Source organism: Cnephaeus nilssonii, assembly GCF_951640355.1.
Source record: "Cnephaeus nilssonii genome assembly, chromosome: 14".
NCBI classification, from domain to species: Eukaryota; Metazoa; Chordata; class Mammalia; order Chiroptera; family Vespertilionidae; genus Cnephaeus; species Cnephaeus nilssonii.
Genome location: NC_137085.1, coordinates 5397510 through 5425191, shown reverse-complemented (window position 1 = coordinate 5425191; position 27682 = coordinate 5397510). Strand labels below are relative to the sequence as shown.

The 27682-nt window shown below is 56.7% G+C and overlaps 2 protein-coding genes and 1 long non-coding RNA gene across 8 annotated transcripts in view; 2 read left to right on the top strand and 1 right to left on the bottom strand.

The window, feature by feature from the left end:
- Positions 1-764: 764 nt before the first annotated feature.
- CERCAM (cerebral endothelial cell adhesion molecule) lies at positions 765-11007 on the top strand. Its single transcript, XM_079789674.1, has 13 exons — positions 765-1442; positions 2812-2922; positions 3078-3195; positions 3913-4047; positions 4205-4409; positions 5730-5849; positions 6172-6248; positions 6364-6470; positions 7715-7847; positions 9056-9183; positions 9346-9549; positions 9887-10139; positions 10533-11007. Exons 1-12 carry the CDS (start codon positions 1249-1251, stop codon positions 10137-10139), a joined length of 1785 nt encoding a protein of 594 aa, XP_079645800.1. The 5' UTR covers positions 765-1248; the 3' UTR covers positions 10533-11007.
- A 787-nt stretch (positions 11008-11794) lies between these two features.
- Positions 11795-21468, bottom strand: LOC307111466. The gene is made up of 3 exons (XR_013814577.1): positions 20711-21468; positions 13283-13412; positions 11795-13172 (listed from the first exon to the last, which is right to left on the bottom strand). It is a non-coding gene; the product is annotated as an uncharacterized lncRNA (long non-coding RNA).
- The window catches only part of ODF2 (outer dense fiber of sperm tails 2), a 31580-nt gene continuing 23201 nt past the window's right edge, over positions 19304-27682 (top strand). Inside the window, exons 1-4 of one of the 6 annotated variants that reach the window (XM_079791382.1) lie at positions 19304-20482; positions 23092-23182; positions 24059-24175; positions 24455-24523. In XM_079791382.1, coding sequence (XP_079647508.1) covers positions 20319-20482; positions 23092-23182; positions 24059-24175; positions 24455-24523 — 441 coding nt within the window. In that variant the 5' untranslated portion in view covers positions 19304-20318. Of the gene's footprint in view, positions 20483-21576; positions 21716-23091; positions 23183-24021; positions 24176-24231; positions 24293-24454; positions 24581-27682 lie in introns of those variants that run through there. The other 5 variants (XM_079791381.1, XM_079791383.1, XM_079791386.1 and 2 more) reach the window with 5 other exon arrangements.

The window sequence follows — 27682 nt, the reverse complement described above, 5'->3', positions numbered from 1 at the left end:
CAGCCTGTGGACTGAAGGGCCCCAGGTTCAATTCCGGTCAAGGGCATATGCCCGGGTTTCAGGCTCGATCCCCAATAGGGGGCGTGCAGGTTGCGGCCGGTCAATGACCCTCTCTCATCTATCTCTCTCTCCTTCTCCCTTCCTCTCTGAAATCAATAAAAATATTTTTTAAAAAGAGAGAGAACCCTAACCGGTTTGTCTCAGCCTCGGCCTGCAGATTGAAAGGTCCCGGGTTCGATTCCGGTCAAGAGCATGTTCCTTGGTTGCAGGCACATCCCCAGTAGGGGGTGTGCAGGAGGCAGCTGATCGATGTTTCTAACTCTCTATTCCTCTCCCTTCCTCTCTGTAAAAAAAACAATAAAATATGTTGAGAGAGAGAGAGAGAGAGCGAGCCTGGAGACCCCTTTCCATCTCAGCGGGGCCTAAGAACCCAACTCGGCCCCAGGGGAGGCTGTATTCCCAGGGGCTGTGGTGCCTCCCAGCTCTGCACTCAGTCTCAGAGTGAACTTTGCTCTCTTAAAGGATCGAAGCAGCGCCGGTGCCGGCGACAGAGGCGAGGGCGATGACGCGGAAGACGCCAGGCTCCGACCGCCGCGGGACGGCGCGCCCAGGTCAGGAGGCCCCTTCGCGCCGCCGGGGCGGGACGCGCTCCAGGCCCACGCGCTGCCTCGGGCTCCGCGGAGTTCCGTCCGCGCCCGCCAGAGGGCGCCCGGGGCGCGCAGCGGGGGCGGGGCCGGGAGCCCGGGGCGGGCCGCGCGGAGTTGGTCCTGTCCCGCGGGTGGGTGGCTGAGGTCCGTGGGTCGGACGTTGGGCCAAGGAATCCGGGTTAGGGGCGTCGGGAACTCGGCGAAGCCGGATTTCGGGGGTTGCATCTCAGGGATTTGGAGAGGAGCGTTCGCCGCCGCCGGGAAGGCTCGGATGCCGTCACCCCTGACCCGCCCCTCTCCCCCGGCCCCCCCCTCGGGCGTCCAGCCGGGAGGGGGCTGCTCCCGGGGCGCGTCTGGGGCGGCTCTCCGGGCCCTGGTCCTTCGTCCCCCTGGCCGAGGAGAGGACACTTGAAAATCCCCGTATAGGGGTGGGGAGTGGGACCCCACTTTGGAGGGGGGTACGCTACCCCCATTCCCTTCTGGGCCGCCACGGCCCCACCCCGGGCCGGGCCCGGGCCCCGCCTCGGCCCAGCCGCGCCGCCCACTCCCCTCGGCGGGGCCCGGAGCCCCGGGGGCCGCCGCCGCCGCCGGAGCGCTCGCCATGCGCGCCGCCCGCGCCGCCCCGCTGCTCTCGCTGCTGCTCCTGCTGGGGCCGCGGCTCCAGGTCACGGGCCTCGCGGAGCCGCCGCCCGCCGTGGTCCTTGCCATCCTGGCCCGCAATGCCGAGCACTCGCTACCCCACTACCTGGGCGCGCTGGAGCGGCTGGACTACCCCCGGGCCCGGCTGACCCTCTGGTGAGAGACCCGGGCGTTGGCACCCGCTGGGCATCTGCCCCCCCCAGCTCCAGATGAGGCCCAGCCCAGACACCACCCAGGCAGGCTCCTCCCGGGCAGACAGGCCCTCTTCAGCCCCTAGCCCCGGGCGGGACCCGTCCCCCTGGCCCTACAGACTGACCTCCGAGGCCGGAGGCTGACCTAGGACACCCACCCTGGCCCCTGCGCCTCCTCTTGCCACCTCCTCTGGGTGTAAGTTGGGCTGGGCCCCTCTTGCTGTCAGTGCCCACACTCAGCCCCCGGGTCCTGGGGTTGCCTGACTTGGAGGGAGCAGACAGGAATAGCAGACATCCCCTGGGGCCCGAGGGGGCAGGCATCAGCAGGACTGGGGGTTCCTGGGTAGCAGTGGGGGTGTCGTCAGCCCTGGGCTCCAGACTGCCCTGCAGGGGAGTCAGACCTGCTCCCCCTCCCGCTGGGCTGGTCCCAGACTGTAGAGGGCTGGTCCTGCCAGCTGATGGCAGTGCCCCCTCTGCTGTCCCACCCCCAGGTGTCCCCACAGGCGCTGGATTCAGAGGCCACCGTCTGTGGCAGCAGAACAGGGAGGAGCCCCAAGCTGAGGTTGGGGATAAAAGGAGGGAAATGACAAACTACCCCTCACAGCACACCAAACTTGGGCTGGGGGTGGAGCCGTGGCCTGGGGAGGCCGCCCACAATTACCACAGTTTGGGAGCTCCTAGTTCCCACCCCTACGGGACTTGACACGTAGTTAGTCTTCATTTCTGGGGAATTGGCTTAAAGGGACAGTGTCACCTAAAACCTGGCTTTTCACTGAGCCCCCTACCCCGACTCGGCCATGGGAGCCCCTTCCACAGGAGAGGAGAAGCGAGTTCCGTGTCCGTCAGCTCCGCCCAGGACACTCAGTGTGGACACTCAGTGTGGTGTGAGCCTCGTTACAGCTCCCAGCAGAGAGAAGCATCAGCTCTCCGTCCAGTCCTGACTGGGGCGGGGCTGACTGGTCACACAGCAAGGAAGGACGGTAACCAGGTGTGGCAGGTGTGTTCTTCAAAGCCGAGGTACTTTCCATCTTTCCAAATGCTCTCCAGCTGTTACCTCGGCCTGCTGGGCCATCGCGTAGTCAGAGAGGAAGAAGGTGAAGCCCAGAGAGGGGCGGACTTGCCCTCGGTCACAGGTCACACTGTGGGTCACAGAGCCGTGATGGCACCTGGCTGCCTGCTCTCAGCCCCTCCTCTGTGGCATACCTACCGCCACGCCCCAAGGAGAAGCCCGCCTCGCAGGTGTTGCTGCTGCTGCTGCGGGGGTCAAGGCTGCCTCGGGGTTTGGTTCTTCTGTGGCTGCACCCCCTTCACCCTTCTTCCTCCTGTGTCCCCAGGTGTGCCACGGACCACAACGTGGACAACACCACAGAGATGCTGCAGGAGTGGCTGGCCGCTGTGGGCAATGACTATGCAGCTGTGGTCTGGAGGCCTGAGGGCGAGTCCAGGTGGTGAACTGGGGGGCAGGGGGGGGGGAGATAGGCAATAGCTGCAGCCCAGAGAGAAAATGGGACGGCCCAAGCCACAGGCTCCCAGCCAGGCTCCGTCCACTGCCCTGCAGGAGGCGCCTACCCCCGGGACATCTCATCTCTTTACCCCTCAGGCCCTACCCAGACGAAGAGGGTCCCAAGCACTGGACCAAAGAAAGGCACCAGTTTCTGATGGAGCTGAAGCAGGAGGCCCTGACCTTTGCCAGGGACGCGAGGGCAGACTACATCCTGGTAAGCAAGCCTGGCCTACGACTGGGATCTGTTTCTGACAGAAGCTCTGGTGTGACCACCTCCTGGAGGCTAGCAACCTGGGTCAGAAATCAGATACGGAGCTTGGATCCCTGTGCTTGAACTCAGACTAGACATTAAGCCTGGGTTCCTGAGACAGATTCCAGGGTATATACTGAGTCTAGTTCCCCGAACGGGGGCTCAGAATAGGCCTTTGGATCTACGCCCCAAGTCAGATCTCTGAGAAAGTTCTTAGATCAGCAACTCAGTTCTTTTTTTTTTTTTTTAATTTTATGTTTGTATTATTTTCAGAGAGAGAAGGGAGGGAGGGATAGAAACATCAATGAGAGAGAATCACCAATCGGCTGCCTCCTGCACGCCCCCTACTGGGGATCTAGCGGGCAACCCAGGCGTGTGCCCTGACCTGGACTCAAACGGCGACCTCTTGGTTCATGGGTGGACACTCAGCCACTGAGCCACACTGGCTGGGCGAGCAACTCAGTTCTTATCTCTGGACCCAAACTCTGAGCCAGCGCCCCAGACTAGATCCTTGGTCCAGAAAGAGATCTACTAGTTCGTAGGTTAGGCCTCTCGTAGGGAACCCCACTGGGTTCTGAGAGCCACTTCTGGGAGTCTGGCCGTCTGGAGGGCTCCCACCCAGCGAATCTCCGGGGGCTGCACCCAGGCAAGCCGGGGGTCAGTGACACCCCCTCCTCACAGTTTGCAGACACCGACAACATTCTGACCAACAACCAGACTCTGCGGCTTCTGGTAGAGCAGGGCCTGCCCGTGGCGGCCCCCATGCTGGACTCTCAGACCTACTTCTCCAATTTCTGGTGCGGGATTACTCCGCAGGTGAGGCTGGGGCGGGACCGCCGGAACCTGGGGGTCCTGGGGGGAGGGACCCCGAGACTAGAGGGCCCGGAGGCCTTGGGGTCTGTGCGCCTTGGCAGGGAGCAGTGTTCTTGGGATGGAAGGTCCCTCTCACTGCCCAGAGCACCCCCTTCCCCAGGGCTACTACCGCCGCACAGCCGAGTACTTCCCCACAAAGAACCGCCAGCGCCGGGGCTGCTTCCGGGTCCCCATGGTCCACTCCACCTTCCTGGTGTCCCTGCGGGCGGAGGGGGCAGCCCAGCTCGCCTTCTACCCCCCTCACCCCAACTACACCTGGCCCTTTGACGACATCATCGTCTTCGCCTACTCCTGCCAGGCTGCTGGTGAGGACAGCTCTCCCCGATCCTTCCTTGGAAGCCCTAGGCCTTCGCACATGCTGTTCCCTCTGCTTTGCATGCCCTTCCCACTCTACAGTTCAGAGAGGGGGGCGTGGTCATGGGTTTTTGTGTGCGGGGGGTGTTGCCCACGTCTGTGGTGCAGACATGCAGGAAGGAAAAAAGTCACGTGTAAAAAGTGAGAGACAAATGTATGGAGAAAAGTGAGAAGCAGATGTCTTTTCTCATTGCCACCACTACTTTGATTATGAGCCAAGGTTCACTGGCCAGCAGTTTGAAGGAGTTTAGTGAACAGAGGTTTTGTTTGTTTATTTGTTTAACACATTTTTATTGACTTCAGAGAGGGAGGGAGAGGGAGAAAGAGATAGAAACATCAGTGATGAGAGAGAACCATTGATCGGCTGCCTCCTGCCCGCCCCACACTGGGGATCCAGCCCGCAACCCAGGCACGTGCTCTGACCGGGAATCGAACCGTGACCTCCTGGTTCATGGGTTGATGCTCAACTGAGCCACAGGATACCGTGGCCCTGCCCCTGAGGAGTTCACAGTCCATAGAGGACAAAGAGTAAATAGTGATTATAATAGAGGCGGCAAGTCTTGAAGAAATGAAAAGGCGGCCAATGGAGGACAGCTTGAAGGGAGCAAGAGAGGGTGTGGGTCTAAGTCAGGGATCTGGGTCAGAGGTGCGGATGGTGCTGGATCGGGGCTGGATCTGGGCAGAGGCAGAGTGAGGACAGGAAGCCGTGGCTCCCCCACGTGGTCTCCCATGGCTGTATCGCTGCTGTAGGCACGGAGTTGGCCTGCCCCGGGCCCCTGAGGCTCAGACTCTGTCTTTTTTTTTTTTTTTTTTAAATATATTTTTATTGATTTTCCACAGAGAGGAAGGGAGAGGGATAGAGAGCCAGAAACATCGATGAGAGAGAAACATCGACCAGCTGCCTCCTGCACACCCCCCACCAGGGATGTGCCCACAACCAATGTACATGCCCTTGACCGGAATCGAACCTGGGACCTCTCAGTCCACAGACCGACGCTCTATCCACTGAGCCAAACCGGTTTTGGCGACTCTGTCTGTCTTGCTCACCGCCATTGCCCTGGCAACCAGCAGGTGTTCCAGAACACCATTTAAATGAGTAAACCACCTCAGCAGAAACCTCCCTCAGATTTTTTTTTTTTCTTTTTTTGAGCCAAGCCCTTTCCAATCCCACAGGTGGGGACACTGAGTCCCAGGGAGGACTCGCACTGGGACCCTGGCAGGACTGGGTTCTGAGAGCCCTGCCCCGGCACTCACCCGGCCTCTCTCTGCAGGAGTCTCGGTCCACGTGTGCAACGAGCACCGCTATGGGTACATGAATGTGCCTGTGAAGTCCCACCAGGAGCTGGAGGACGAGAGGGTCAACTTCGTCCACCTCATCCTGGAGGCGCTCGGTGAGGGCTGGGAGCCGGGCGCCCGCCTGCTGCCACCACGCCCCGCCTCCCCTGTGCCCCTTCTCCTAGGCCCCAGGCCTGACTGGCATCGGGCTCAGGGTCCCAGCCTCACCCCTAACTTATTCCCTGACTCTGGGCAAGTCCATTCTCCACTGGGCCTCAGTCTTCCCATCTGTACAATGGAGGCAGGTGGATTCTGTGATCTCTGAGGGCCCTTCCTGCTGGCCGTTCTGCCGAAGGGCAGGAATGGGGCGGGGCGGGGGGGTTAGGACTCCAGGGTCACTGCCAAAGGCGCTCATGACTGGGGTGCTTTCCTCTGCAGTGGACGGGCCCCCTATGTGGGCCTCGGCCCATGTGTCCCGGCCCCCTAAGCGTCCCACCAAGATGGGATTTGATGAGGTGAGTTCCCTCAGCCTGCAGGACTGGGGTCAGGAGGAGGGTGGGCCCCTCCCCTGGGTGGGCCCTTCCCCTGCCCTGCACCCACTCCCCCTCCCCCCTCCTCTGCCTCCTCCAGGTCTTTGTCATCAGCCTGGCCCGCAGGCCTGACAGGCGTGAGCGCATGCTGAGCTCGCTCTGGGAAATGGAGATCTCTGGGCGGGTGGTGGATGCTGTGGATGGCCGGTGAGGCTCCCTGGGGGGGCCCTGGGCAGCGGGGGGCAGTGTGGGCCACTGGAGCCCCCTGGGGGGGGGCCCTGGTCAGTGGGGGACAGTGTGGGCCACTGGAGCTCCCTTGGGGGCCCTGGGCAGCGGGGGGCAGTGTGGGCCACTGGAGCTCCCTGGGGGGCCCTGGGCAGCGGGGGGACAGTGTGGACCACTGGAGCTCCCTGGGGGGGCCCTGGGCAGCGGGGGGCAGTGTGGGCCACTGGAGCTCCCTGGGGGGCCCTGGGCAGTGGGGGGGCAGTGTGGGCCACTGGAGCTCCCTGGGGGGGCCCTGGGCAGTGGGGGGCAGCGGGGGGACAGTGTGGGCCACTGGAGCTCCCTGGGGGGGCCCTGGGCAGTGGGGGGCAGCGGGGGGACAGTGTGGGCCACTGGAGCTCCCTGGGGGGGCCCTGGGCAGTGGGGGGCAGTGGGGGCCACTGGAGCTCCCTGGGGGGGCCCTGGGCAGTGGGGGACAGTGTGGGCCACTGGAGCTCCCTGGGGGGAAAGCAGATGAATGAGTTGAGTGCGTTTTCTGTTCCAGGTGCTCAGACAGGGCCTGAGGAACTGTCTCAGGGGTCCCCGGGCAGACAGAACCAGGAGGGGGCGAGTTCAGTGGTTAAGGCCCAGGAGCTCCTGGCTTGGGTTCCGGCTCTGCCACTTGGCAGCTGTGTGACTTGGCCCAGTCACCCCATCTCTCAGCCCTGGGGTGTAAATGGGGAGCACGGTGCCTCTCTCTCAGGGGCTTGCGAGGGTTTGGGGCCCGACAGTCAGTATTCCACAGCTCAGGTGTCTTCATGGTTATGCCCAGCGCTCCTCTTCTCCATCCTGGACTTGGACATGTGGGGTGCGAGCAGGCGGGTCCCACTCCCCGGGGAACCCGGGTTACTCAGCCCCACGTGCCCGCTGCTGTTTGTGCGTGCGCCCCAGCCCTCTGATCACAGGCTGGCCATCCTGTGCTTGGGCCTCTGCATGTTCCCCCACATTCACCCTGGGGTGCGCCCCCTCACGCACCCACCGCCCCGTGCTGCCACCCCCTCCCTGTGGGTCACTTGGCCCGAGGTGGCTCCAGTTTCCCCATCCACTCACTGATGGCTTCAGGCCACACGAAGCAGGAACAGGCTGAAACCTCCTTGAAGCCAGACTCCCGGGTGACTGACCAGCATGCACCAGGCGCCTGGACGAGTCCCTGGCGGCACCCCTCATCCCTTTACACCTGTCTTCCTCAGGACACTCAACAGCAGTGTCCTGCGGAGCCTCGGTGTGGACCTGCTCCCTGGCTACGAGGACCCCTACTCCGGCCGCACGCTGACCAAGGGTGAGGTGGGCTGCTTCCTGAGCCACTACGCCATCTGGGAGGAGGTGAGGACCGCCCCGGCCCGCCTCAGGGAGCAGGGGCCTCCCACTCCCTGCTCTCTGCCCAGCCCTGGAGGGAATGGTGGGTGACTGAATGCATCAGCAAAGGCGCCCCGCAGCGTTAAACCTGTGTCCAACCCTACACCGTGGTCATTCTGCAGTCTCTGTTGAGCACCTACTGTGCTAGGAGCTGTCCTCTCTGAGAACGCAGAGAATATGCAGCCCCGGCCCTCCTGGGGCTCAGGGACCCGAGGGGGCACTGAAATCAAGGAAAAACCCACCAGCCTCTGAAGGAGGTACACAGGCTGCCCTAGTGTGCGGACTGGCCTGGGCTTCTGGCTCAGGATGGGGCCCGCGTGCACCTCGCCATTGACAGGCGAAGAGAAGAGCCTCCTTAGCAAAAACACACACAGTAGGAGCAAAAACACACACAGTAGGAGCAAAGGCCTAGAGGCAGGAAGGAGTTGATATGTTCAGGGGTGGGAAGAAGGGCCTCAATCCGGGGCCAGGGGTGTGTGACTCTGAGAGGCCACTGCGGGTACACTGGCCCGAGGGGCGCCCCCTCCTGGAGGCGGTGCAGACTCCCTCCTTGTTTTTATTCTTTGCTGTAGCCAAAATGTTTGTGTGTGAGCTTCTATTTCATTGTTTTCCACAGTCTCTGAACAGATCGACACATGATGTACATTTCACCATTTGCTGAGCTGATTTCATGTTCTTTTCACACTTCCAAAAGTTCCGGAAAGTGCTTTTTCTTAGCGATGTTGGGGGCTAGGGTCTCCCCCACCCCCTCCCAGCCCGGCCTCCTTTAGGGAAGAAAGCTCAGGAGGCCCAAGTGAGCACCTGGGCCCTGCAGCCCAGCAGGTGCCGGTTCAGATCCTGGCTCTGCACTGCGTGTCCTTGGACGCGTGGCTTCACCTCCCTGTCTCTGTCTCCTCGCTGCAGTCCAGGGCCATGTGTGCGCTGCCGCTGAGGGTCCCTGGAGATGGGCGGTGGCCCTGTGTCCCCGGGGATATGGCAGCACTCCGTGAATGCAGCACGGGTTCCGTCGCCGTCCGTCACGAGCCTGCTTGGAACGCTAGAGGGGTGTGGGGGGCCTTGCAAGGCGTGGCCAGGACTGAGCAGCTGGCATGTAAATGAGGCCAGGGAGAGGTCAGTGTTAGCCAGGGGGAAGGGGACAGCCCGAACCTAACCCCCCCCCCCACCTCTCACCACAGGTGGTTGCCAGGGGCCTGGCCCGGGTCGTGGTGTTCGAGGATGACGTGCGCTTTGAGAGCAACTTCAAGGGGCGTTTGGAGAGGCTGATGGAGGAGGTGGAGGCAGAGAAACTCCCGTGGGACCTGATGTAGGCAGTGGGCACCCCCAGGGCAAGGGAGAGGGGCGGGCCTGGGGGGGTCTGCCTCCTGCCGGGAGCCTTCCTTCCCCCAGCCTGGTCCTGGAGGACGGGGTTGGTCCTGTGACACACCAGGTCCTACAATGACTCCTGGGACCCTAATGTCGCCTGCAGCTACCTCGGCCGGAAGCAGGTGAACCCTGAGGAGGAGGTGGCCGTGGAGGGGCTGCCACGCCTGGTGGTGGCCGGGTACTCCTACTGGACGCTGGCATACGTCCTGAGCTTGGCAGGCGCCCGCAAGCTGCTGGCCTCCCAGCCGCTGCGCCGGATGCTGCCCGTGGACGAGTTCTTGCCCATCATGTTTGATCAGCACCCCAAGTGAGTCTCGGGTGGGGGCCGGGCAGGCCCACCTCAGCAAGTTGTACACCCCCTGGCCGGGCAGGTGGGGAGACTGAGGCTGGCAAGGCTGAGGCGCCAAGGAGTGGTGGAGGAGCCCCGCCTCACCCTGGAGGCAGACTCCCCGAGGGGTGGGCTCTGCTGGCCTTGTGGCTTTTAGTGAGGCGACTTCCCAGTTCTGGGCCTCAGTTTCCCCATCTGGAAAAGGGAAACCATGCCTCTCATGTCTGCGGTGAGGTCTAGATAGGGAGGGTGGGGAGGTGCATGAGGCCTGCATGCCGGGGCTCACCTCGGCCCCCTCCGCCGTCTCCACCCCCAGTGAGCAGTACAAGGCACACTTCTGGCCTCGGGACCTGCAGGCCTTCTCCGCCCGACCCCTGCTTGCGGAGCCCACCCACTACGCGGGGGACGCCGAGTGGCTCAGTGACACGGAGACATCCTCCCTCTGGGACGACGACAGTGGCCGCCTCATCAGCTGGAGCGGCTCTCACAAGACCCTGCGCGGCCCCCGCCTGGACCTGGCCGGCAGCAGTGGGCACAGCCTCCATCCCCACCCCAGGGACGAGCTCTAGGTGCGGCCGGGCCTGGAGTGTCCTCTCCCCTTCCATGGCCAACTCTGCCTCTGGGTCTGTGCTCCCCCTTCTCAGCCTGTCTCCTCTCTCTCTCTCTCTCTCTCTCTCTCTCTCTCTCTCTCTCTCTCGCGCGCGCGCGCGCTCTCGCTCTCGCTCTTCCTCTCTGGCTGTGGTTCTGTCTGTCTGTGTCTTGGGCTGTCTGCATTGCTCCGTCCACCTCTAGCTCTCTCTCTGTGTGTGTCTGTCTCTGGCTCTTTGTTTCTCTGTATCTGGTGCCTCTCGCTGTCTGATTCTGTCTGCCTCTCGCTGCTCACCTCTGATTGTGTCTCTGACTGTACCTGTGTCTGTTTCTGTCTGCCTCTCACTGTCTGACGCCAGCGCTGTTTCTCCCAGGAGAGGCCAGTGCTGTCCAGGGAGCAGAGTTGGAGGTTGCTGGCGGGAGCCGCCACCAGGAACCACAGACCCAGTGGGAACCAGCAGGCACCTTGGGCATGGCCACTCTGCCCTCTGGCCCCATCGTACATCAGGGAAACCAGAGATGCGTCCCCTTGCCCGAGGTCACAGCATGGAAGGGCAGCGTTCGCAGGCCCTCCTCCCTGCCTGCCTGCCTCACGGCCCGGCCCGGGGTGGAGGGATGCAGGGGCCCTGCCCTCCCTGAGGACCCAGCTGCTGGGGGCCCTCCACCTCAGCTGCCCCCGCCCCCCAGCTCAAAGCCTGGGTCCCTAGCCAGTGGGAAGTGCAAGGTGGTGGGAGGAGGACCCAGCAACCGTAGGCCCTCAATAAAAGTCAGCTGGTGTTTGCACTTTACTTTTTTTATCTCGTGGCTGAGCCTCTTGCCTGTCAGGAGGTCTGAAATCTATGGGGGAGCAGTTGGAGGGACGGAGGGGAGTGCAGCCTGGAGGCGGAGCCAGGCCCACCTGCGCCTCTGTCTGCTGGCTGGTCACGTGGGGGTGGGAAGAGAAGCAGCCCAGCCCACGGTGAGCGCTCACCCATTGGGACTGTCAAGGGCATCAGGCCTCACCTTGCAGGCCAGGGTGGGCCTAGGCCAGACCCAGGGCTGTTGAGGCCTCCTGCCTTTGGATCTTCACTGGTGTAGCTGGGACCCTCTGGGGGAAGTGGCTGGGGACATCAGGCTCCCCTCTGGCCTGAACCAGCGTGGCCGCCAGAGGGCGCTAGGTGGCCGAGCCTGGACCTCGTGGGCCAGGGCGCCCTCTGCTGGTAGGGGAAGGGAGCCTGGAGCATTTGAAATCGGCCCCTGTGCTGTGGGTTAGCAGCAGCAGCTGTGTTGTGCTCTTCTGCTTGGGAACTGCAGGCCGCCTTCCACCCACCCCACCACCCCTCACCCTCAGAGTCAGGCGTCTGGGCCTAGCAACTGTCTCCGTGCCTGCACTCAGGCAGCTGGAGGGGGTGGGGAGGAGGCTGCCTCGGAGGCCCGCACAGGACTGTGGCACAGGCAGCTCTAAGTTTCTTTCTTCAGCGGCCCTGGCGATGAGGCCCAGCTGGTCCGGCTTCGGATCCAGGGCCTGGCATGGCTGTGAGAAGGACTTGGGCCAGAGCTCTGGGGTTTAAGATTTGTTTGTTCTAAGAGTGAAAGCCATCGATTCTGGATGGCTATGACCTTGAACTATCACTTCTCTCCAGGCTTCGGGTGTCCCCTTCTTTTTTTAAAAAAATATATTTTTATTGATTTCAGAGAGGAAAGGAGAGGGAGAGAGAGATAGAAACATCAATGATGAGAGAGAACCACTGATTGGCTGCCTCCTGCATAGCCTACACTGGGGATCAAGCCCACAACTCAGGCATGTGCCCCAACTGGGAATCGAACCATAACCTCCTGGGCCACAGCAGCCAGGCTCCCCTTCATTCTTTAAAATAAACATTTATTGAGCACCTCCTATGGGCCAGGTTTAGGCAGCAGAGATACAGCAGTAAATAAAACAGACAAATGTCAGCTCCATGAGGTTGGGATCTGACATTCTAGTGAGGGAGGCAGACAAGTAAATATTAGAGGGTAAGGTCTATAGAAAAAAAGGAGGGAGGAGATGTCAAGTATGATCTGAGAAGTTAACATCTGAACAAAGACTTGAAGGAGGTGAGGGGGCCCATGATGGGGAAATCTGAAGGAAGACCATTCCAGGCCAAGGGAGCAGCATGTGCAAAGGTCCTGAGGCAGGAGGGGCAGGGCTGGCAGGTTCAAAAGACAGCAAGGAGGCCAGTGTGGCTGGAGCAGAGGGAGCAAGGAGGAGCCAAGGTCTGGAGATGATGGAGCCAAGGTCAGGGCCAGAGCAGAGAGTACCTTGGAGGCCACTTTAGCTTTTACTCTGAGATAAGGAGCCCCGGAGGGTTTCAGGCAGAGAAATGACTTCGAGTGTAACACCATCACCCTGGCTACTGTACTGAGAATGAACTGTAGGGCAGAAATAGGGACACCGGTTAGGAACCCAGTAAAGTAATCCAGGCGAGACACAATGGTGCCTCACACCACACTGTTGCCAGGGTGGGGGTGGGAGGTAATGAAAAGGTAAAGCCCACAGAATTTCCAGAGAAGACACTGCAGACACTGCCCCAGGGGCCGCCCTAGCCCAGGCCAACCCCACAGCGTTCTTCAACATTGCCGGCGAGCCCTTGGGCCTCATCTCCTTCCAGCTCTTTGCAGACCAAGTTCCAAAGACAGCAGAAAACGGCCCTGCTCTGAGCACTGGGGAGGAGTAATTTGGCCATGAAGGGTCCTGCCTTCACAGAATTATTCTGGGATCTGTGTGCCAGGGTGGTGACTTCACACAACATAATGGCACAGGCGGCAAGTCCATCCAGGGAGAAATGAGAGTCGCCCTCGAGTACATGCGTCCTGGCATCTTCTCCATGGCGAAAGGTGGGCCAACACAAACGGTTCCAGCTTTTCATCGGCGCTGCCAAGCCTGAGGCGTGCTTGGCAAGCATGTGGCCTTCGGCAAGGTGAGAAAGGGCACGAGGACTGTGGAGCCGTGGAGCACCCTGGGTCCGGGAATGACAAGACCAGCTGACACCCTGGGTCTGGGAATGACAAGACCAGCTGACACCCTGGGTCTGGGAATGACAAGACCAGTAGCAAGCAGGTCCCCACGGCCGGCTGTGGACAGTGCCAACGTTGCCTCGTGTTTTACCTTAACCACTGGGCCATCCCTTCCACAGCGCAGGAGCGCACCCCACGCCCACTGCTCACGACACCCTGCCATCTCTGTGCTCTCGCTGCCGTTGCTGGGGTTCCATGTTGTCCTTGTCCCCTTCCGAGTCCTGCTGGATGAAGAGTTGTTGATAATTATGAAATGAAAACTAAACATCATCATCAACAAAATACAGGGAGAAAGAGAAGGAGGTGAGGATGATGCCAACGTTGTTGGCGGAATTCCTGGAAGAATGGAAGTGCCATGGACTGAAATGGAGAAGACGATGGTGTGCTGGCGTGGGGGCAGGTCAGGAGGTCACGGTTAGACGTGCTAAATTTGAGATCCAGGTACAGATGCCGGGTAGGGGTTGGATACCTGAGCCTGGAGTTCAGGGTTCAAGTCTGGGCTAGAGCTAGAAGCTTCACTGAAATCCTGTCCTGACCCACAAGTCCTGGCCCTGAAACACACTCCAGCACCGCTGACCTGGGAGCTGGTTAAAACACAGGTACCTGCCCCTCCGACCCCGCCCCCCCCCGGAGGGTCTGATTCAGTAGCTTCTGGGTGGAGTCTGACTAGTTATTTTTTTGTTTTTAAAGATCACTTCCCCACCCCATTTATGTGAGAGTGGGAGGGAGGGAAGAAGGGGGAGAGAGAGACAGAGAAACTTAGATGTGAGAGAGACACATCGATTGGTTGCCTCCCACACGAGCCCCAACCAGGGCCAGGGATCGAACCTGCAACCCACATACGTGCCCTTGACTGGGAATGGAATCCGAAACCCACGGGCCGATGCTCTAACCACTGGCCCACACTGGCCAGGGCACCTGACTGGTTTTGAACAGACCACTCCAGGTCATTCGGAGGAGCTGACAGATTTGGGAACCCTGCTCAATCTACATACAGCTCAGTTTTGTATAATAATGTCTTTGATGATATTTGACAATATAAACAGTCAATCTATGCAATTATAAGCTGCAGCTCCCCTGTGCCCTTCTGCAGTCAGCTCTCGCCTCCGCTCCAGCCCCTGGAGACCGCTCATCGGCTTCCCGTCCCTATGGTTTTGCCTTCTCCAAACTGTCGTGCGGATGGAATCATACAGCAGGCGGCTTTGGTGCTGTCTTCCTTTTTATCCAGCATCACGTTTTATTATTTACTTAATCCTCACCTGAGGATATTTTCCCATTGGTTTTCAGAGAGAGTGGAAGAGAGAGGGAAAGACAGAAATATTGATGTGAGAGAAACACATCGATTGGTTGCCTCCTGCATGCGCCCTGACTAGGGCCTGGGCTGGGGAGGAGTCTGCTACCGAAGTACTAGGCATATGCCCTTGACCAGAATCGAACCCAGGACCTTTCGGTCCACAGGCCGACGCTCTATCCACTGAGCCAAACCAGCTAGGGCTTATGTGGAAGTTTTATACAAAACTGAGCTTTAATATCTTCCCTAATACTTATACTATAGCTTCTAATCTGAATATGTATTACGAAGAATGTGTTATGAAATTTTTATCAAGACTAACTCTAGCTCAACCACTGAGCCACCCAAACTACTCAGAGGCTCTGCAAATATTTGGGTTTCTATGTGCCCTGCTGCCTGAGGCTCCCTGCTGCTTGGAGGCGGCCTGGGCGGGCGGGGAGGGGCGGGGTGGGGGGATGGGGTCAGTGGGCATGGACCGTGTTTACTAACCTCCTCCTGGTGGACGGCTGCTACTCCGCTCTGCCCCCCACCCCAGTTGTGTGCAAACCAAGGGACAAGGGGCTCTCGTAGGAGTAAATGGCAGTGGCTTTTGCGCATCGGCTGTTTGCCAACTGTTTTGCCTGTTCAGGGGGCATGCTTTTTTTTTAATATACATACATTTTTTATTGATTTCAGAGAGGAAGGGAGGAGATAGGAACATCAATGATGAGAGAGTGTGGGGTGCGGCTACAGTGTTTGCGCAGGTTCAAGCCTCAGGCTAATGAGAGGGCACAGTCCTCTCGTGGCCACGTGCAAGTCCCAGCCTGGAGGGCAGAGCCTCCCTGCACAGTTATAGCCAACAGCTGGAGTTGTGAGCTTGAACCTGTGGTCCGAACACATGGCCCCACGTGCCTGAGTGATAGAGGCTGCAAGTAAACAAAGCTGGATCAGGTGCATGTAGTTGAGTAGGATTGAAACCCACGAGAATGCTGTGAACATCCTGACCCGCCCTCACTGTGCCTCGTGGCATCGGCTATAAAATAAAGACACGGCGTGTGGTCTGTGGCGCTGTCTCTCCATCAGAGAAGCAGCGTCCCACCGAGTCCCAGCTTTCCTTCTCTTGTCTGTCTTTTCTCATCCTTCACCGCCCCCACTCGGGGTCACCCTTGGCCGTGCTGGCGCGGCACAAGAGAGGATCACCCATCTGCTGCCTCCTGCACGCCCACAGTGGTGCCCTGACTGGCAATCGAACCGTGACCTCCTGGTTCATAGGTCGAGGCTCAACCACTGAGCCACGCCAGCTGGGCTGTTCAGAGAGCTTTTTGTCTCCCATCTGGTTTCTCAGGTGAATTGTAAACACTGGAGGGGGCCCTCCCTAGACGGTGGTGGTCTCTGAAAACCTTGATGTTGTTTTTTTTTTCTTTCTTTTTTATTGATTTCAGAGAGAGAGAGCGAGAAACATCTACAACGATAGATAATCAAAGAATCATTGATCTGCTGGCTTCTGCACACCCCCACAGTGTATCAAGCCCACAACCCAGGCATGTGGCCTGACCAAGAATTGAACTGGGAACCTCTTAGTCCTGGCTCAAGCTCAACCACTGAGCCACATCAGCCGGGCCTTGATGTGGTCTTGTTTACCCACAACCTGGGCCCTGGAGACAGAGAAAGCTGGCTTGTGTTCTGTCTCAGCCCTTTCTATCTCTGTGACCTTGGGCAAGTGTCCTGACCTTTCTCTAGCCTCCGTTTTCTGCTCTGTAAAATGGGGTTAGCCCTCATGCCAATCTTACTGTGCAGCATGAGGATTCATGAGCTAATGCAAGTGGCACGGTGCCTGACAGAGGGAGTGCTGCATTGGTGGCTCACAGTGACCTTCCAGACAGTCAGAGTGAGTCAGGATGGACCTGGAGGTCTGCCTGAGTCAGAGCAAAGAGTGGGGGTTCTGGAAACCAATGGCCTAACTTGCAGTGCCACCATAATGCCACTTAACCGTCTGTGCCACTCGAGCCAGGCCCTGTCCGCTCTGTAAAATGAAGGGGCACAACAAGATTTGGCCTCTAAGATGCCTCCTGATGGTCGGGGACGTGGTTCTCAAACTGGAGAACTTATTAAAACACAGATTGCTGGGCCCCACCCCCAGAGTTTGATTCAGTAGGTCTGGGAGGGGGGAGTCCAAGAATTTGCATTTCTAACAAGTTCCTTGGTTTGCTGCTGCTGGTGGTGCAAGGACCACAGCTGAGAAAGCCCTGGTTTGGATAATTGGGGAACCAGGACTCTCCCCTGAGCCCAGCATCCTCCCAACCTCAGAGGCAGGGCCAGGGAGTGGGAGTCAGAGTCCAAGAGGAGCCAACCTCCTGGGGCCCACGGGAATGTCCCCTTCCAGCTGCACCTGGGACCGGAGATCTCCCGTCACTGGGAGAAAAAGCCAGACCCCCCGGGGGCGGATCCCTTCTAGGGGGGCGGGGCGTGGGAGTTGCATCAGGTCCCTGGAGGAGGGGCTCCTGGGTGGAAAGAACTGGTAATCAGGCCCTTGGGCAAATGGAAAGGCTGGAGTGGGAGCCGCACAGGGGCTGGGCTCAGAGCTGGAGGTGCAGCTCCCCCTTTACTTCTCATTCATTGTTGACATTTAAAAAAACAGAATGAGGCCCAGCTGGTGTGGCTCAGTGGCTGAGCACTGACCTATGAACCTGGAGATAAGGGCACATGCCCAGGCTGCGGACTCGTTCCCCAGTGGGGGTGTGCAGGAGGCAGCTGATCAGTGATTCTCTCTCATCATTGATGTTTCTATCTATCTCTCTCTCTTCCTCTCTGAAAGCAATAGAAAATATTTATTTTTATTTATTTTAAGAATAAATAAAAATAAACAGAATGAGAAAAAGAAAATCGCCAGTGTTAGCATTTTGAGATGGTGGCTTTTGGTTTTAAAAACATCAATCTCTTTTATTCCTCCTCCTGCATGCCCCCTCCTGGGGATGGAGTCAGAAACCCCCAGCATGTGCCCTGATTGGGAATCGAACCAGCCACCTCCTGGTGCATGGGTCAATGCTCAACTACGGAACAACACTGGCCAGGCTGTTTTATTATACATCATTAAACTGAGTATCTGCACGGTGCTCTGGGCTGAATTGTGTCCTAACTCCCAGAACCTCAGAACGCGACCTTATTTGGAAACAGGGTCATTGTACATGAACGTAGATAAGATGAGGTCACATTGGGATATCGTGGGTCCCTAATCCAGTATAACTGCTGTCCTTGTAAAAAGGGGAAATCTGGCCCTGGCCGGGTAGCTCAGTTGGTTAGAGCATTGTCCAGATACACTAATGTCGTGGGTGCCATCTCCGGTCAGGGCACATACAAGAATCAACTAATGATTGTATAAATAAGTGGAACAATAAATCGATGTTTCTCTCTCTCACACAAAATCAATAAATAAAAAAGAAAAAGGAGATTTGCACTCAGACATGCACACAGGGACAATACAAGGTGTAAACTGGAAGTTCTGCTACCACGAAGCTGCTAGAAGCCAGGAGAGAGGCCGGAACAGACCCTCGCCCAGCGCCTACAGAGGGAGCATCGGCCTGCTGGCACCTTGATTGACCTCAGACTTTTAGCTTCCAGATCTGGAAGACAGCACATTTCTGTTGTTTAGTCACTCAGTTGGTGGTACAGTCCTTTGTTATGGCAGCCCTAGCAAACTACAATACATGACATAACCTCTTTTGAATATATGGTTTACAGTAAAAACATTTTTAAGTACCAAAATGTAATATATAACATAAGAAATACACATATATATCCTCTATCAAAATTTGCAGTCTTTTTCTCCATGAATTTATATTTGCACGTCCCCCTGCCCCCAAGCTCCTACATAGGCTTACTACACACCCCATTCTGCAACCTGTTTTCCAACCAATATGTCATGATTATTGCCCGGCCGGCATGGCTCAGTGGTTGAGCATCGACCCATGAATCAGGAGGTAACAGTTCGATTCCCGGTCAGGCACCTGCCTGGGTTGTGGGCTCAATCCCCAGGAGGGGACGTGTAATTGCATCATCATTGATGTTTCTATCTCTCTCTCCCTCACCCTTCCTCTCTCTGAAAGCAATAAACATATATTAAAGAAAAGAAAGAAAGGAGCCTGTGCTGGCCAGGCTTAGAGTGGTTTGCATCCAGAACACACGGTCTAGCAATCCTCTAATAGCAGAATAACTCAAGTACTTACAACTCCCAAACACCACAAAAGGGGCAGGTACCCAGACGATATCTGTACTTTCAAAATCCCTCTTTTCTTTCCCATCCCACATCCTTTACACACTTACAGGTGTCCCTGCGCCCTCTCTTCGGCACCCCTATCCCCACACCTCCTTGTTCCTGGCCTTTCCCTTCTCCTCCTCCTTCCTGCCCAGCTCTAAGCCCCAAAGAACTGCATTGGCATGGAAGGAGCCTTCTCAGATGGTGGGGAGGGGAAAAACCACAGAGGGCAAAATCCTTCTGTGGGTGGGCAGGGAAAAGCTTTCATCATGTTATCTGGTCCCGTTATAGCGGTCAGCTGTGGGCCCCTTGCAGACTGGTGGGACGTGTTGGCCTAGTGCCCCTCGCACTGGGTTTAGCACATAGTAGGGACTTATTGCTTCAATGAAGGTGGGAGCATTGACAAACAAGTCTATCTTGGGGAAAGCAAGAGACATTTTACAAAGGTGTTTGACCTAGGCCTGGAAGCAGGAAGTTTATCTTGGGCAGCAAGAAGGACATCTCTTCCTCGGAAGAGTGAGTGGGGAAGACAGAGATGGGGGAGGGAGGGAGAAGGTGGAGGGTATCCCACTTGATGGCTTTATTTTTCTCTATGAAAAAGAAGAGTCGGAGTATGGGATGGGGAAGAGGCAAAGGTTTGGAAAAGCCACCGTGGGGAAGGGGGAGGGTTTGGGGACAAATAGAACAATTGCTGGACAGTGGTTTGTGGGTTTGGTCTTGGCAGAGCCTCAGATGGTTGGGTTACAGGGATTGGGGACCCACCGTTTATTCACCAGGGAGAAAATGAACCGGTCAAAGGGACTGGAATGCTCCCTAACGCTGAAAAATGACTGTGAGAGCAAGGCAGAAAAGCAGGATGGAGTTGGAATTTAAAATTTCGGGCGGATAAGTTGTGTGGCCCTGAAGGTGCCTGGCTGAGGGGCGGGGAAGGCCTTGGAGAGGAGCACGTCAAGGCACTGGAAGCCAGGTTGGCCCTGAGGATGTTAAAGTCTCTCAGAATCCAGGGCGGAACCCTGAGCCACGTGACAGCCCCTCATGATTGGCTGACAGTGAAACATAGTTGAGAAGATGGCGGCTCAGCGAAAACCTCATCACAGAAGGTCTGTACACTCAGTGGCATTCAGTGTACAGGACTCCGTGAGGAGCAAGGGGGACTCGGACCCTTCCTCATGTCTGGACCGAGACAGAGGCGATGTGGGAAGGGGAGAGAGGGTGGTGTGCCGAGGCCGGCCCCATCGCTGTACCGACAGCAGAGGAGAGACAGGGCTGGATTCCCAGGAGCAGGGCGCCGCTCAGGCCACTAACTTGTTCGGTGCCGTTTCCTAAAACGTATCAAATGGAGCAGGTCAGAGTTCTGTCGCCTCTCTGAGTTCTGGGACTCGAGGAGGCCCGCAGGCAGGGTCAAAAAGGCGGAGGGGGACAGCGGGGCCAGAATCCTGGGGCCGGCCGGCCGGGCCCGCCGGTGGCGTCGCGCGTCTCCATGGCGACGGGCAGCGTGGCCCGGAAGTAGGCGGTGCTTAAGGCGGGCGGGGCATCTCTGTGACGCCAGGGTCCGGGCCTAAATGGCGAAACCCGAGAGGCTCACCGGGGGGTTTGAACTGGCCAATGGGCGAGCTCCCGACCGGGTGTCGGAAAAGGAGGCGGAAGCGGGGAGGAGCCGCCGTTGCAGCAGGACTACATCCGCCGCGGCGTCTCCATGGCACGACCCTGGCCTCCGACTTCAACGACTTCATAAGGAGGCGTTTCTGGGCGCAGCCGTGTCGCTCCTGGTGAGAGGCCGCCGGCAGGCGGGACCCAGGGCGCTCAGGGGCGTCCCGCGGACCCGATGGTCCCGGCCGGGCTCGCCGCGTCCCGCCGCCCCGCGCCCCCGCGTCGCCCCCAGCCCGCAGCCCGCTGGCGCGCTGGGCCCGCTCCCGTCAGAACCTGACCCCCCGCCCCGCCCACCGGCGCGGGCCTTCTCCTCCCGCTAACTGGCCGGCCGGCCGCCCCCTCCTCACCTGGCGACCGGCGGGGCTCGGCTCGCTCCTCTGCTGCCCTCCGGCAGGGCGTCGCCTTCTCTCTATGGGCAGAAACTGGTCCCCTTCTGCCCGCTGGTGGGTGGTCACCCCTCCGCTGGCGGAGACTGGCCCCCCGCCCTCTTGCCTGCCTATGGGCGTCGCCGGGTTCGCCCTTCCCTCCCGGGGGCCTCGCACGGCAGTTATCGCCCGGTCGCCGGACGCAGCGCTGTCCCCCCGGGTCCACCCGCTCGCGGTCCCGCTCCGCTTCCCTGCACAGCCAGGCGCCTGACCCGCTCTGACTCGGACCCTAGATCCCAGCGGCCGCTGCTGCGACCGAGAGGCTTTCCCGTCCTCCGCCGGCGGTACCCACTCGCGGCTGAGCGCCCCGTCCCCGCCGCTCCGTTCTTCCCTCCTTCAAATACTATTGGTCCCTCCGGTAGCGATTCAGCGGGAACGCCCCTTCTCCTAGGAGACTGTTGCCCTGGCCCCCCACGAATATCCCCACACACCCCCAGCTCCCTGCGCTGGTTGCGGCCCTTTCGGGCCCACTTGGGGCCTAGCGGTTCTCTCCCACCAGCACCTCAGGTTTCCTTCCTGATGGCCCCCCACCCTCCCTCCTGGGTGGGGCCCGGGCGTGGTGGTCCTTTCCCCCAAGGCCCCGCCTCCCGCTCCTCCTCGGGGAGGGGAGCTCCGCCCCCCGCACTCACCAGCGCCCACCCGCCGCCCTGCAGGTCGCTCAGCCTCTCCTCTCTCCCCCCACTTTGGCAGGACAGTTGCTGTGCGACTTGGACAGTAGAGAGGAGCGCCTCCCAAGTTTTCATCCAACTGCCACCCCCAAAGCTTCCACCCTCCTCCCCTCAGAGAGGACGTTTGATGCCCGGCCCCTGAGATTCTCATTGACAAGCCCCTCTGAGTCCCCTTGAGCAGAGCCTGCTGACCCAATTGCCCACCTTTGCGGCTTTGATGCCTAGTCATGTCTGCCTCATCCTCAGGCGGCTCCCCCAGGTACTGCCAACGCGGGGGGCGCCTCCGCCCAAGGGCAGGGAAAGGTGGTCAGGGGCCCCCAGGCCAGGCTTGCAGGAGGCTTCTCTTTTCAGCTTCTCTGTTCGGTGTATTGAAAAGTCTGGACCAAAATATTTGGAAATCATTTTTAAAGGGAAGGAGGAAAAAAAAAAATGCATGCACACATTCTCAGCTCTGCCCGACTCCCTCCTTCCCTCCCTCCCTCCCTCTCTTCCCAGGTGTCCCAGTTCCTGGTAGCAAAATAGGGCCACTATTGTCTCAGTGGAGCACAAGGCTCATCCTTTTTGAAAGAAGACCAGGTGTCAATAAATGACTGATGTAGGAGGTGGATGTGGCAGTTAGCAAGGTGTTCATGGGATCCAAGTGGTTTGATGGGAAGTCCGCTCAGGGGACGAGGTGACCCAAACCTACTGGCTTCACGTAAATAGAAATGTTCTAAGTGGGGAAGGAAAAAAACCTGTCTGTTAGATTTTGGTATTTCTTGGTTAAATGATTAGTAGGGCTCAATTTTTTTTAATCAAGGTATAATATAATACAGCAAAATGCATGTTAAAAGGCTCAAGATTTTTTATATCGTACTTTATGTTGCATTGTTTTCCCAGGTGTTTGTGGGGAGGGCAAAGTCATGTTTTGGGGCTGTCGGAGGCTGTCGGTGGAATGGATCTAATGAACTTTCCAGGTCCCTTCCCATCTTGGAATTCTTGGATGTAATACTGCCAGATTTGGGGGATTCAATGTTTGCTGCCTTTGCAAATCTGGTGGGAGGGCTGTTTGCGTATAAGCAAGATGAATTACACGTGGTGTTTAAAAACAACAACCCAAAACAAAAACAACCCGGCTTCTTAGGAGCTTAGAGAGGATCAAGTGGGGCATTTGGGGAACTGGTAATTTTTCATTCTGTTGGCTATATGACTGTTAATTCTATGAACTTGAGTCACAGAGACTGTGTTCCCGAGCTTATTGCTGTCTTTTTATGCAGCCATTCCCCGCGCCACCTCTGCTCCAGGCACTGTCCTGGGCCCGTTCACCTTACCTACCCCAGCTGTTGCTCATGTGCTGCCTGTTTCTTGTCACCTGACAGGATGACAGCTGGGCTTTTCAGCAAAAGGTCACAATACATGTGATGCGATGGCAGGTTAAAAGGCCAGCCTGTGAATGCCACCGCCGCTGTTTCCATCCCACTGCCGGGCACACCATGCATGTTTGGCGCTCATGCAAAGGGAGCCACGTGATTCCAGACCAGCTCTCCTAGCCGCCAACTTGTTACCCACCATATGTAGTGTATACTTTTGGGAGATCTAAGCAATAGAAGGACCCTAATTTTCTGGTAGTAACCTGGTTCTTATACCTGGGTGCAGGTTTCCATCGTGTGGGAAGAACGGAGTAACAAGTCTCACGCAGAAAAAGGTCTTGAGGACAGCTTGTGGCGCACCCAGTGTGACTGTGACGGTAGGTGACGGGCGCCCGGCGCGCCCTCAGCCTGCAGGCCTGCCCCAGCGCTTCTGCACGTCTGTTCCAGGAGCTGCCTTACCTGCTGGCACCGCTGTAGCGTGGCACTTTGCTGGGGGCTTCTGCTGAGCGATTGGGGGTGGTTTTGCTTGTGGTAAGGCTGCCGGGTTGAGCAGGTTGTCTTACACCTGGGCAAATTCCAAAAGTCTTTGGAACAGATTTTAATAATAATAATAATGAAGAAGAAGAAGAAGAAGAAGAAGAAGAAGAAGAAAGTAAGATGGGGAGGGGGTAGGAGCTGATGGTGAGTGAGGGGTACGTGGCTGGGATTTTGCCTTGTTTATACTTTTTTAGAATCTACACAACCTTCTCACCTTGGCATTTCCTCCAGCTCTCTCTTTTCATCGTCTCTTACCTGCCTGCGGCCTGATTCATTGTGCCCCGTCATCATTTTGTGTGTTTGCTGTGCTAACACGCATGCCCAGTACAGATCATGGCGTAGAAGGGTTTGTCCGCTTCCCAGCTGTGCTGCACTAAGTCGAAGGAGGAGCTCTGCATTCCAGCAGGCTGGGACGGAGATCCAGCTCTGAGCACCTGGGGCCGGGGTTTGGGCTCTTGTAGAACCTGCGGGTCTTGCAGACCCTTCTCTCAGTTGGACCTGGGTGCCTCTGGTGGTCTTCAGCTGGAATCTCTGCAGGAGCCTGCGGAATGCACTGCCGCCTTGGCCCCTGCCTGCATGCCGGTAGTCAGTAGCTGTCCTGCTCGCTTGGTGGCAAGGCCTTCAGTGGCCCCCAGAGGCTGCGCGTTCTGTGTTTTATGCCCAGTTTACTCATCCACAGATCACCCTTTTTTGTGTTGTCTCCCTCGGCCTGCCAGAAGCGAACTATGAAGGACCGCTCTTCAACTCCCCCCTTACATGTTCATGTGGATGAGAACACCCCTGTCCACGTCCACATAAAAAAACTCCCGAAACCAGCAGCGACCAGCAGCCAGGTAGGAGCATGCCAGTGGGGCAAGGTGAAGGCTGTGGAGCAGGGTGACACTCTCCGCTCAGCCTCCTTGCGCTCCTAACTCCAAAGGTTGGACAGACGGACGCACTTGCTCTCCGAGGTCAGTGGCCTGGTTAGAAGGTAGGCAGGACTGGCATCTAGGAGTGGCGGCAGCAGTGTAGTCAGAAAGAGGCTCCCTGCGGAGTTGGAGATGGATGCCGTCAATCAGTGACACCACAGCCGGCTGTGTGGGAGAGTGACCCCGGTTTGTCCTTTTCCACAGAAATCTCATAAGCGCGGAATGAAAGGGGACACCGTGAATGTGCGGCGGAGTGTCCGGGTGAAAACCAAGGTACCTTGGATGCCCCCCGGAAAATCATCTGCCCGGCATGTGGGATGCAAGTGGGAGGTAGGCTCACTCTTGTTCAGGCTTTTCCCCTCGGACTAGTCAGGGTCTATCTAGCAGGCCTCACACTCGGTGCGATTCAGGGTCGGCCGTAGCTGTTAGACATCCAGTAGGTCCCGTTTACTGAGAGCCTTGCTGAACCCTGAAAGTACGTGAGTCTTCTTGAGTCCTCACAACAGTGAGGTGTGGGAGGGCCTGCGCTCCTCATGTCCAGATGAGGAAATGAAGGCCCGGACAGTGAGGGCTCACAGAGAAAATGGCAGAGCTGGAGTGAGTACTCAAGGGGTCTCATTCTAGGGGCTGTACGCTTGACCTCTCTAATTTATATGTGAGGAGCCACGAGTCTTTTCCCATGTTACTGTGATAGTATTGGAGCATAACGAGATCTACATTTGTATACATATACACCAGAACGTACATACCCCGAACCGCATCGCCTCTTTGGAGGTAGTCACCGTTAAGGCCGTGCACAGATTCCACAGTGTCATCAAAGCCACTTTTGGAATAAGCTGATGCATAATTGCCTTCAGGCTTAGTTGTCAAGATAACAAGAGAGCTGTTGTCTCTTTTTAGCCACACCTCAGCATGCCTGTCCATCCATCTCTGCTGTAGTTCATGCTGCGTATGTTTATTGAGACTTATGCCAGACTGCGGGGCGCTGGGTTACACCTGCAGCGAACAGATGTGCCCATTCTAGTCACTGGCAGTGAAAAAACTCAAATGATAAGACAAGGCCTTTGGTCATGTTTTAGACAGAGGTCTCGTTATGGGGACAAATAAAACGCTTGAGGCTACTTTGGAAGATTCAGTTTTCTGAAAGCTTACTACTTCTATAATTAACAATAAATAAAAGTAATTATCCTAAAATTTCTAATCATACTTATGGTTTTGACTCCCTGATTTACCTGTTTGTCCCTAGGAGATTACTGGAGTGTGGGGATTCTAGGGAATAAGTGAACAGTGTTCTAACAGTTTTGAGAGGATCGTGAAACCGATTCTACTGTTCTGGAGATAGCTTGGCAGCATCTGTTTAAACATTGCTTCTAGTTTTACATTTAGGAATTTATCTTTATTTTTATTTAATATATTTTTATTGATTTCAGAGAGAAAGGGAGAGGGAGAGAGGTATAGAAACATCAATGATGAGAGAGAATTATTGATCGGCTGCCTCCTGCATGCCCCCCACTGGGGATGGAGCCCACAACCCCGGCATGTGCCCTTGACCAGAATCAAACCCGGGACCCTTCAGTCCACAGGCTGACGCTCTATCCACTGAACCAAATCAGGTAGGGCATAGGAATTTATCTTTAAAAAGTCACAGAAGAGCCCTAGCCGGTTAGAGCGTCGGATAGAGCGTCGGCCTGCGGACTAAAGGGTCCCGGGTTTAATTCCGGTCAAGGGCATGTACCTTGGTTGCAGGCTCCTCCCCGGCCCAGGACCTGGTCAGGGCTCATGCAGGAGGCAGCCAGTTGATGTGTTTCTCTCACATCCATGTTTCTCTCATGTCTTTCCCTCTTTCTTCCACTCTCCCTAAAAATCACTGGAAAAATATCCTCAGGTGAGGATTAACAATTAAAAAAAAAAAAAGAATAAGACATGCACTTATCCATGCCAACCACATTAAAAAAAAAAAAAAAAAAAAGCCCTGACCAGTTTGGCTCAGTTGATAGAGCATCGGCCTATGGACTGAAGGGTCCCAGGTTCGATTCTGGTCAAGGGCATGTACCTTGGTTGCGGGCACATCCCCAGTAGGGGGTATGCAGGAGGCAGCTGATCGATGTTTCTCTCTCATCTGATGTTTCTGGCTCTCTATCCCTCTCCCTTCCTCTCTGTAAAAAATCAATAAAATATATTTTTTAAAAAGTCACAGAAGGCCGAAACCGGTTTGGCTCAGTGGATAGAGCGTCGCCCTGCGGACTGAAAGGTCCCAGGTTCGATTCTGGTCAAGGGCATGTACCTTGGTTGCGGGCACATCCCCAGTAAGAGGTGTGCAGGAGGCAGCTGATCGATGTTTCTCTCTCATCCCTCTATCCCTCTCCCTTCCTCTCTGTAAAAAATCAATAAAATACATATTTTTAAAAAAAAGTCACAGAAGAATACAGGGACTGTGTATAAATGCTGTGTTTGCTACAGCATTGTTTGTAATAGAGAAAAATCAGAAGCAACCTAAATGTCAGTCAGGAGGATATTGCTTAAATTATGATACATCCATACAATGGAATACCATGTAACCATTGCCGAGATTGAGGTAGTAGAGCCACATAGCATGGAGAATTCGGCCCAATTTGTCCAGAAAGGGGAGTCTGTGCGTCCCTGTGTGGATATGTTTGTATGCACATAACATTTTCTGAGAGGGTATACAGAAGTGTTAAGCAGTGCTTGCCCTTGGAGTATGGGAGGCTTTAATGGTTTATTTTTAATGGCATGCTTGAATTTCTTTATAAGCATACTATATTTTAACATTTAAGATGCTTTGCAAAACAATGAAAAGACTTGGTAGTTTTCAGAGTCTACAACAAAGATATGCCGCTATGGAAACTGGCGTCCTTTTGACCTGAGTTGCTAGGAACTATGGTCTCTGGAAAGCTCAGTGTCTGTTTCAGTCCTGGGCCACAGAATCCAGCAATGGATGGGCCCAGAGGGGTGACTTGTCATCTCTCAAACAGGAGCTGTCCTTCATGCTACTTGGGCCAGCCCTTTCCCACTTCCCAGGGGCCCTTGGTGTGCCTGGGAGGCCCCCGCCTGGCCTTTCTGTTCGGGACAAGGTGGAGGTTTGTGGTGGAGCAGGACATGGTCCCAGAAGCTGCAGTGTGCATGTAGGGATTCTAGTTTTTTAAAAACCCTTTCGGATACATAAGGTTAGCTTTGCGAAAAAGAAGGTCTGGCTTTGTTCTCTATTATTAAATGAAGGGCTCTGTTTCTATTATGGAAAACTGAAAATACAGAAAAATAGGAAATTGCCTGTAATTCTTCTCTAATCTGGCTCCTATTAAGTTTTAAAATATTAAGTTGTAATAGAGAAAAATCAGAAGCAACCTAAATCAGTCAGGAGGGTATTGCTTAAATTATGCTACATCCATGCAGTGGAATGCCATGTAACCATTG

Bases quoted from the DNA above. Each gene is read 5' to 3' on its own strand.
- CERCAM (XM_079789674.1), top strand. From the start codon at position 1,249: ATGCGCGCCGCCCGCGCCGCCCCGCTGCTCTCGCTGCTGCTCCTGCTG. The intron at 5,850-6,171 runs GTGAGGGCTGGG...TTTCCTCTGCAG, and splicing joins CCTCATCCTGGAGGCGCTCG to TGGACGGGCCCCCTATGTGG. The intron at 6,471-7,714 runs GTGAGGCTCCCT...TGTCTTCCTCAG, and splicing joins GTGGATGCTGTGGATGGCCG to GACACTCAACAGCAGTGTCC.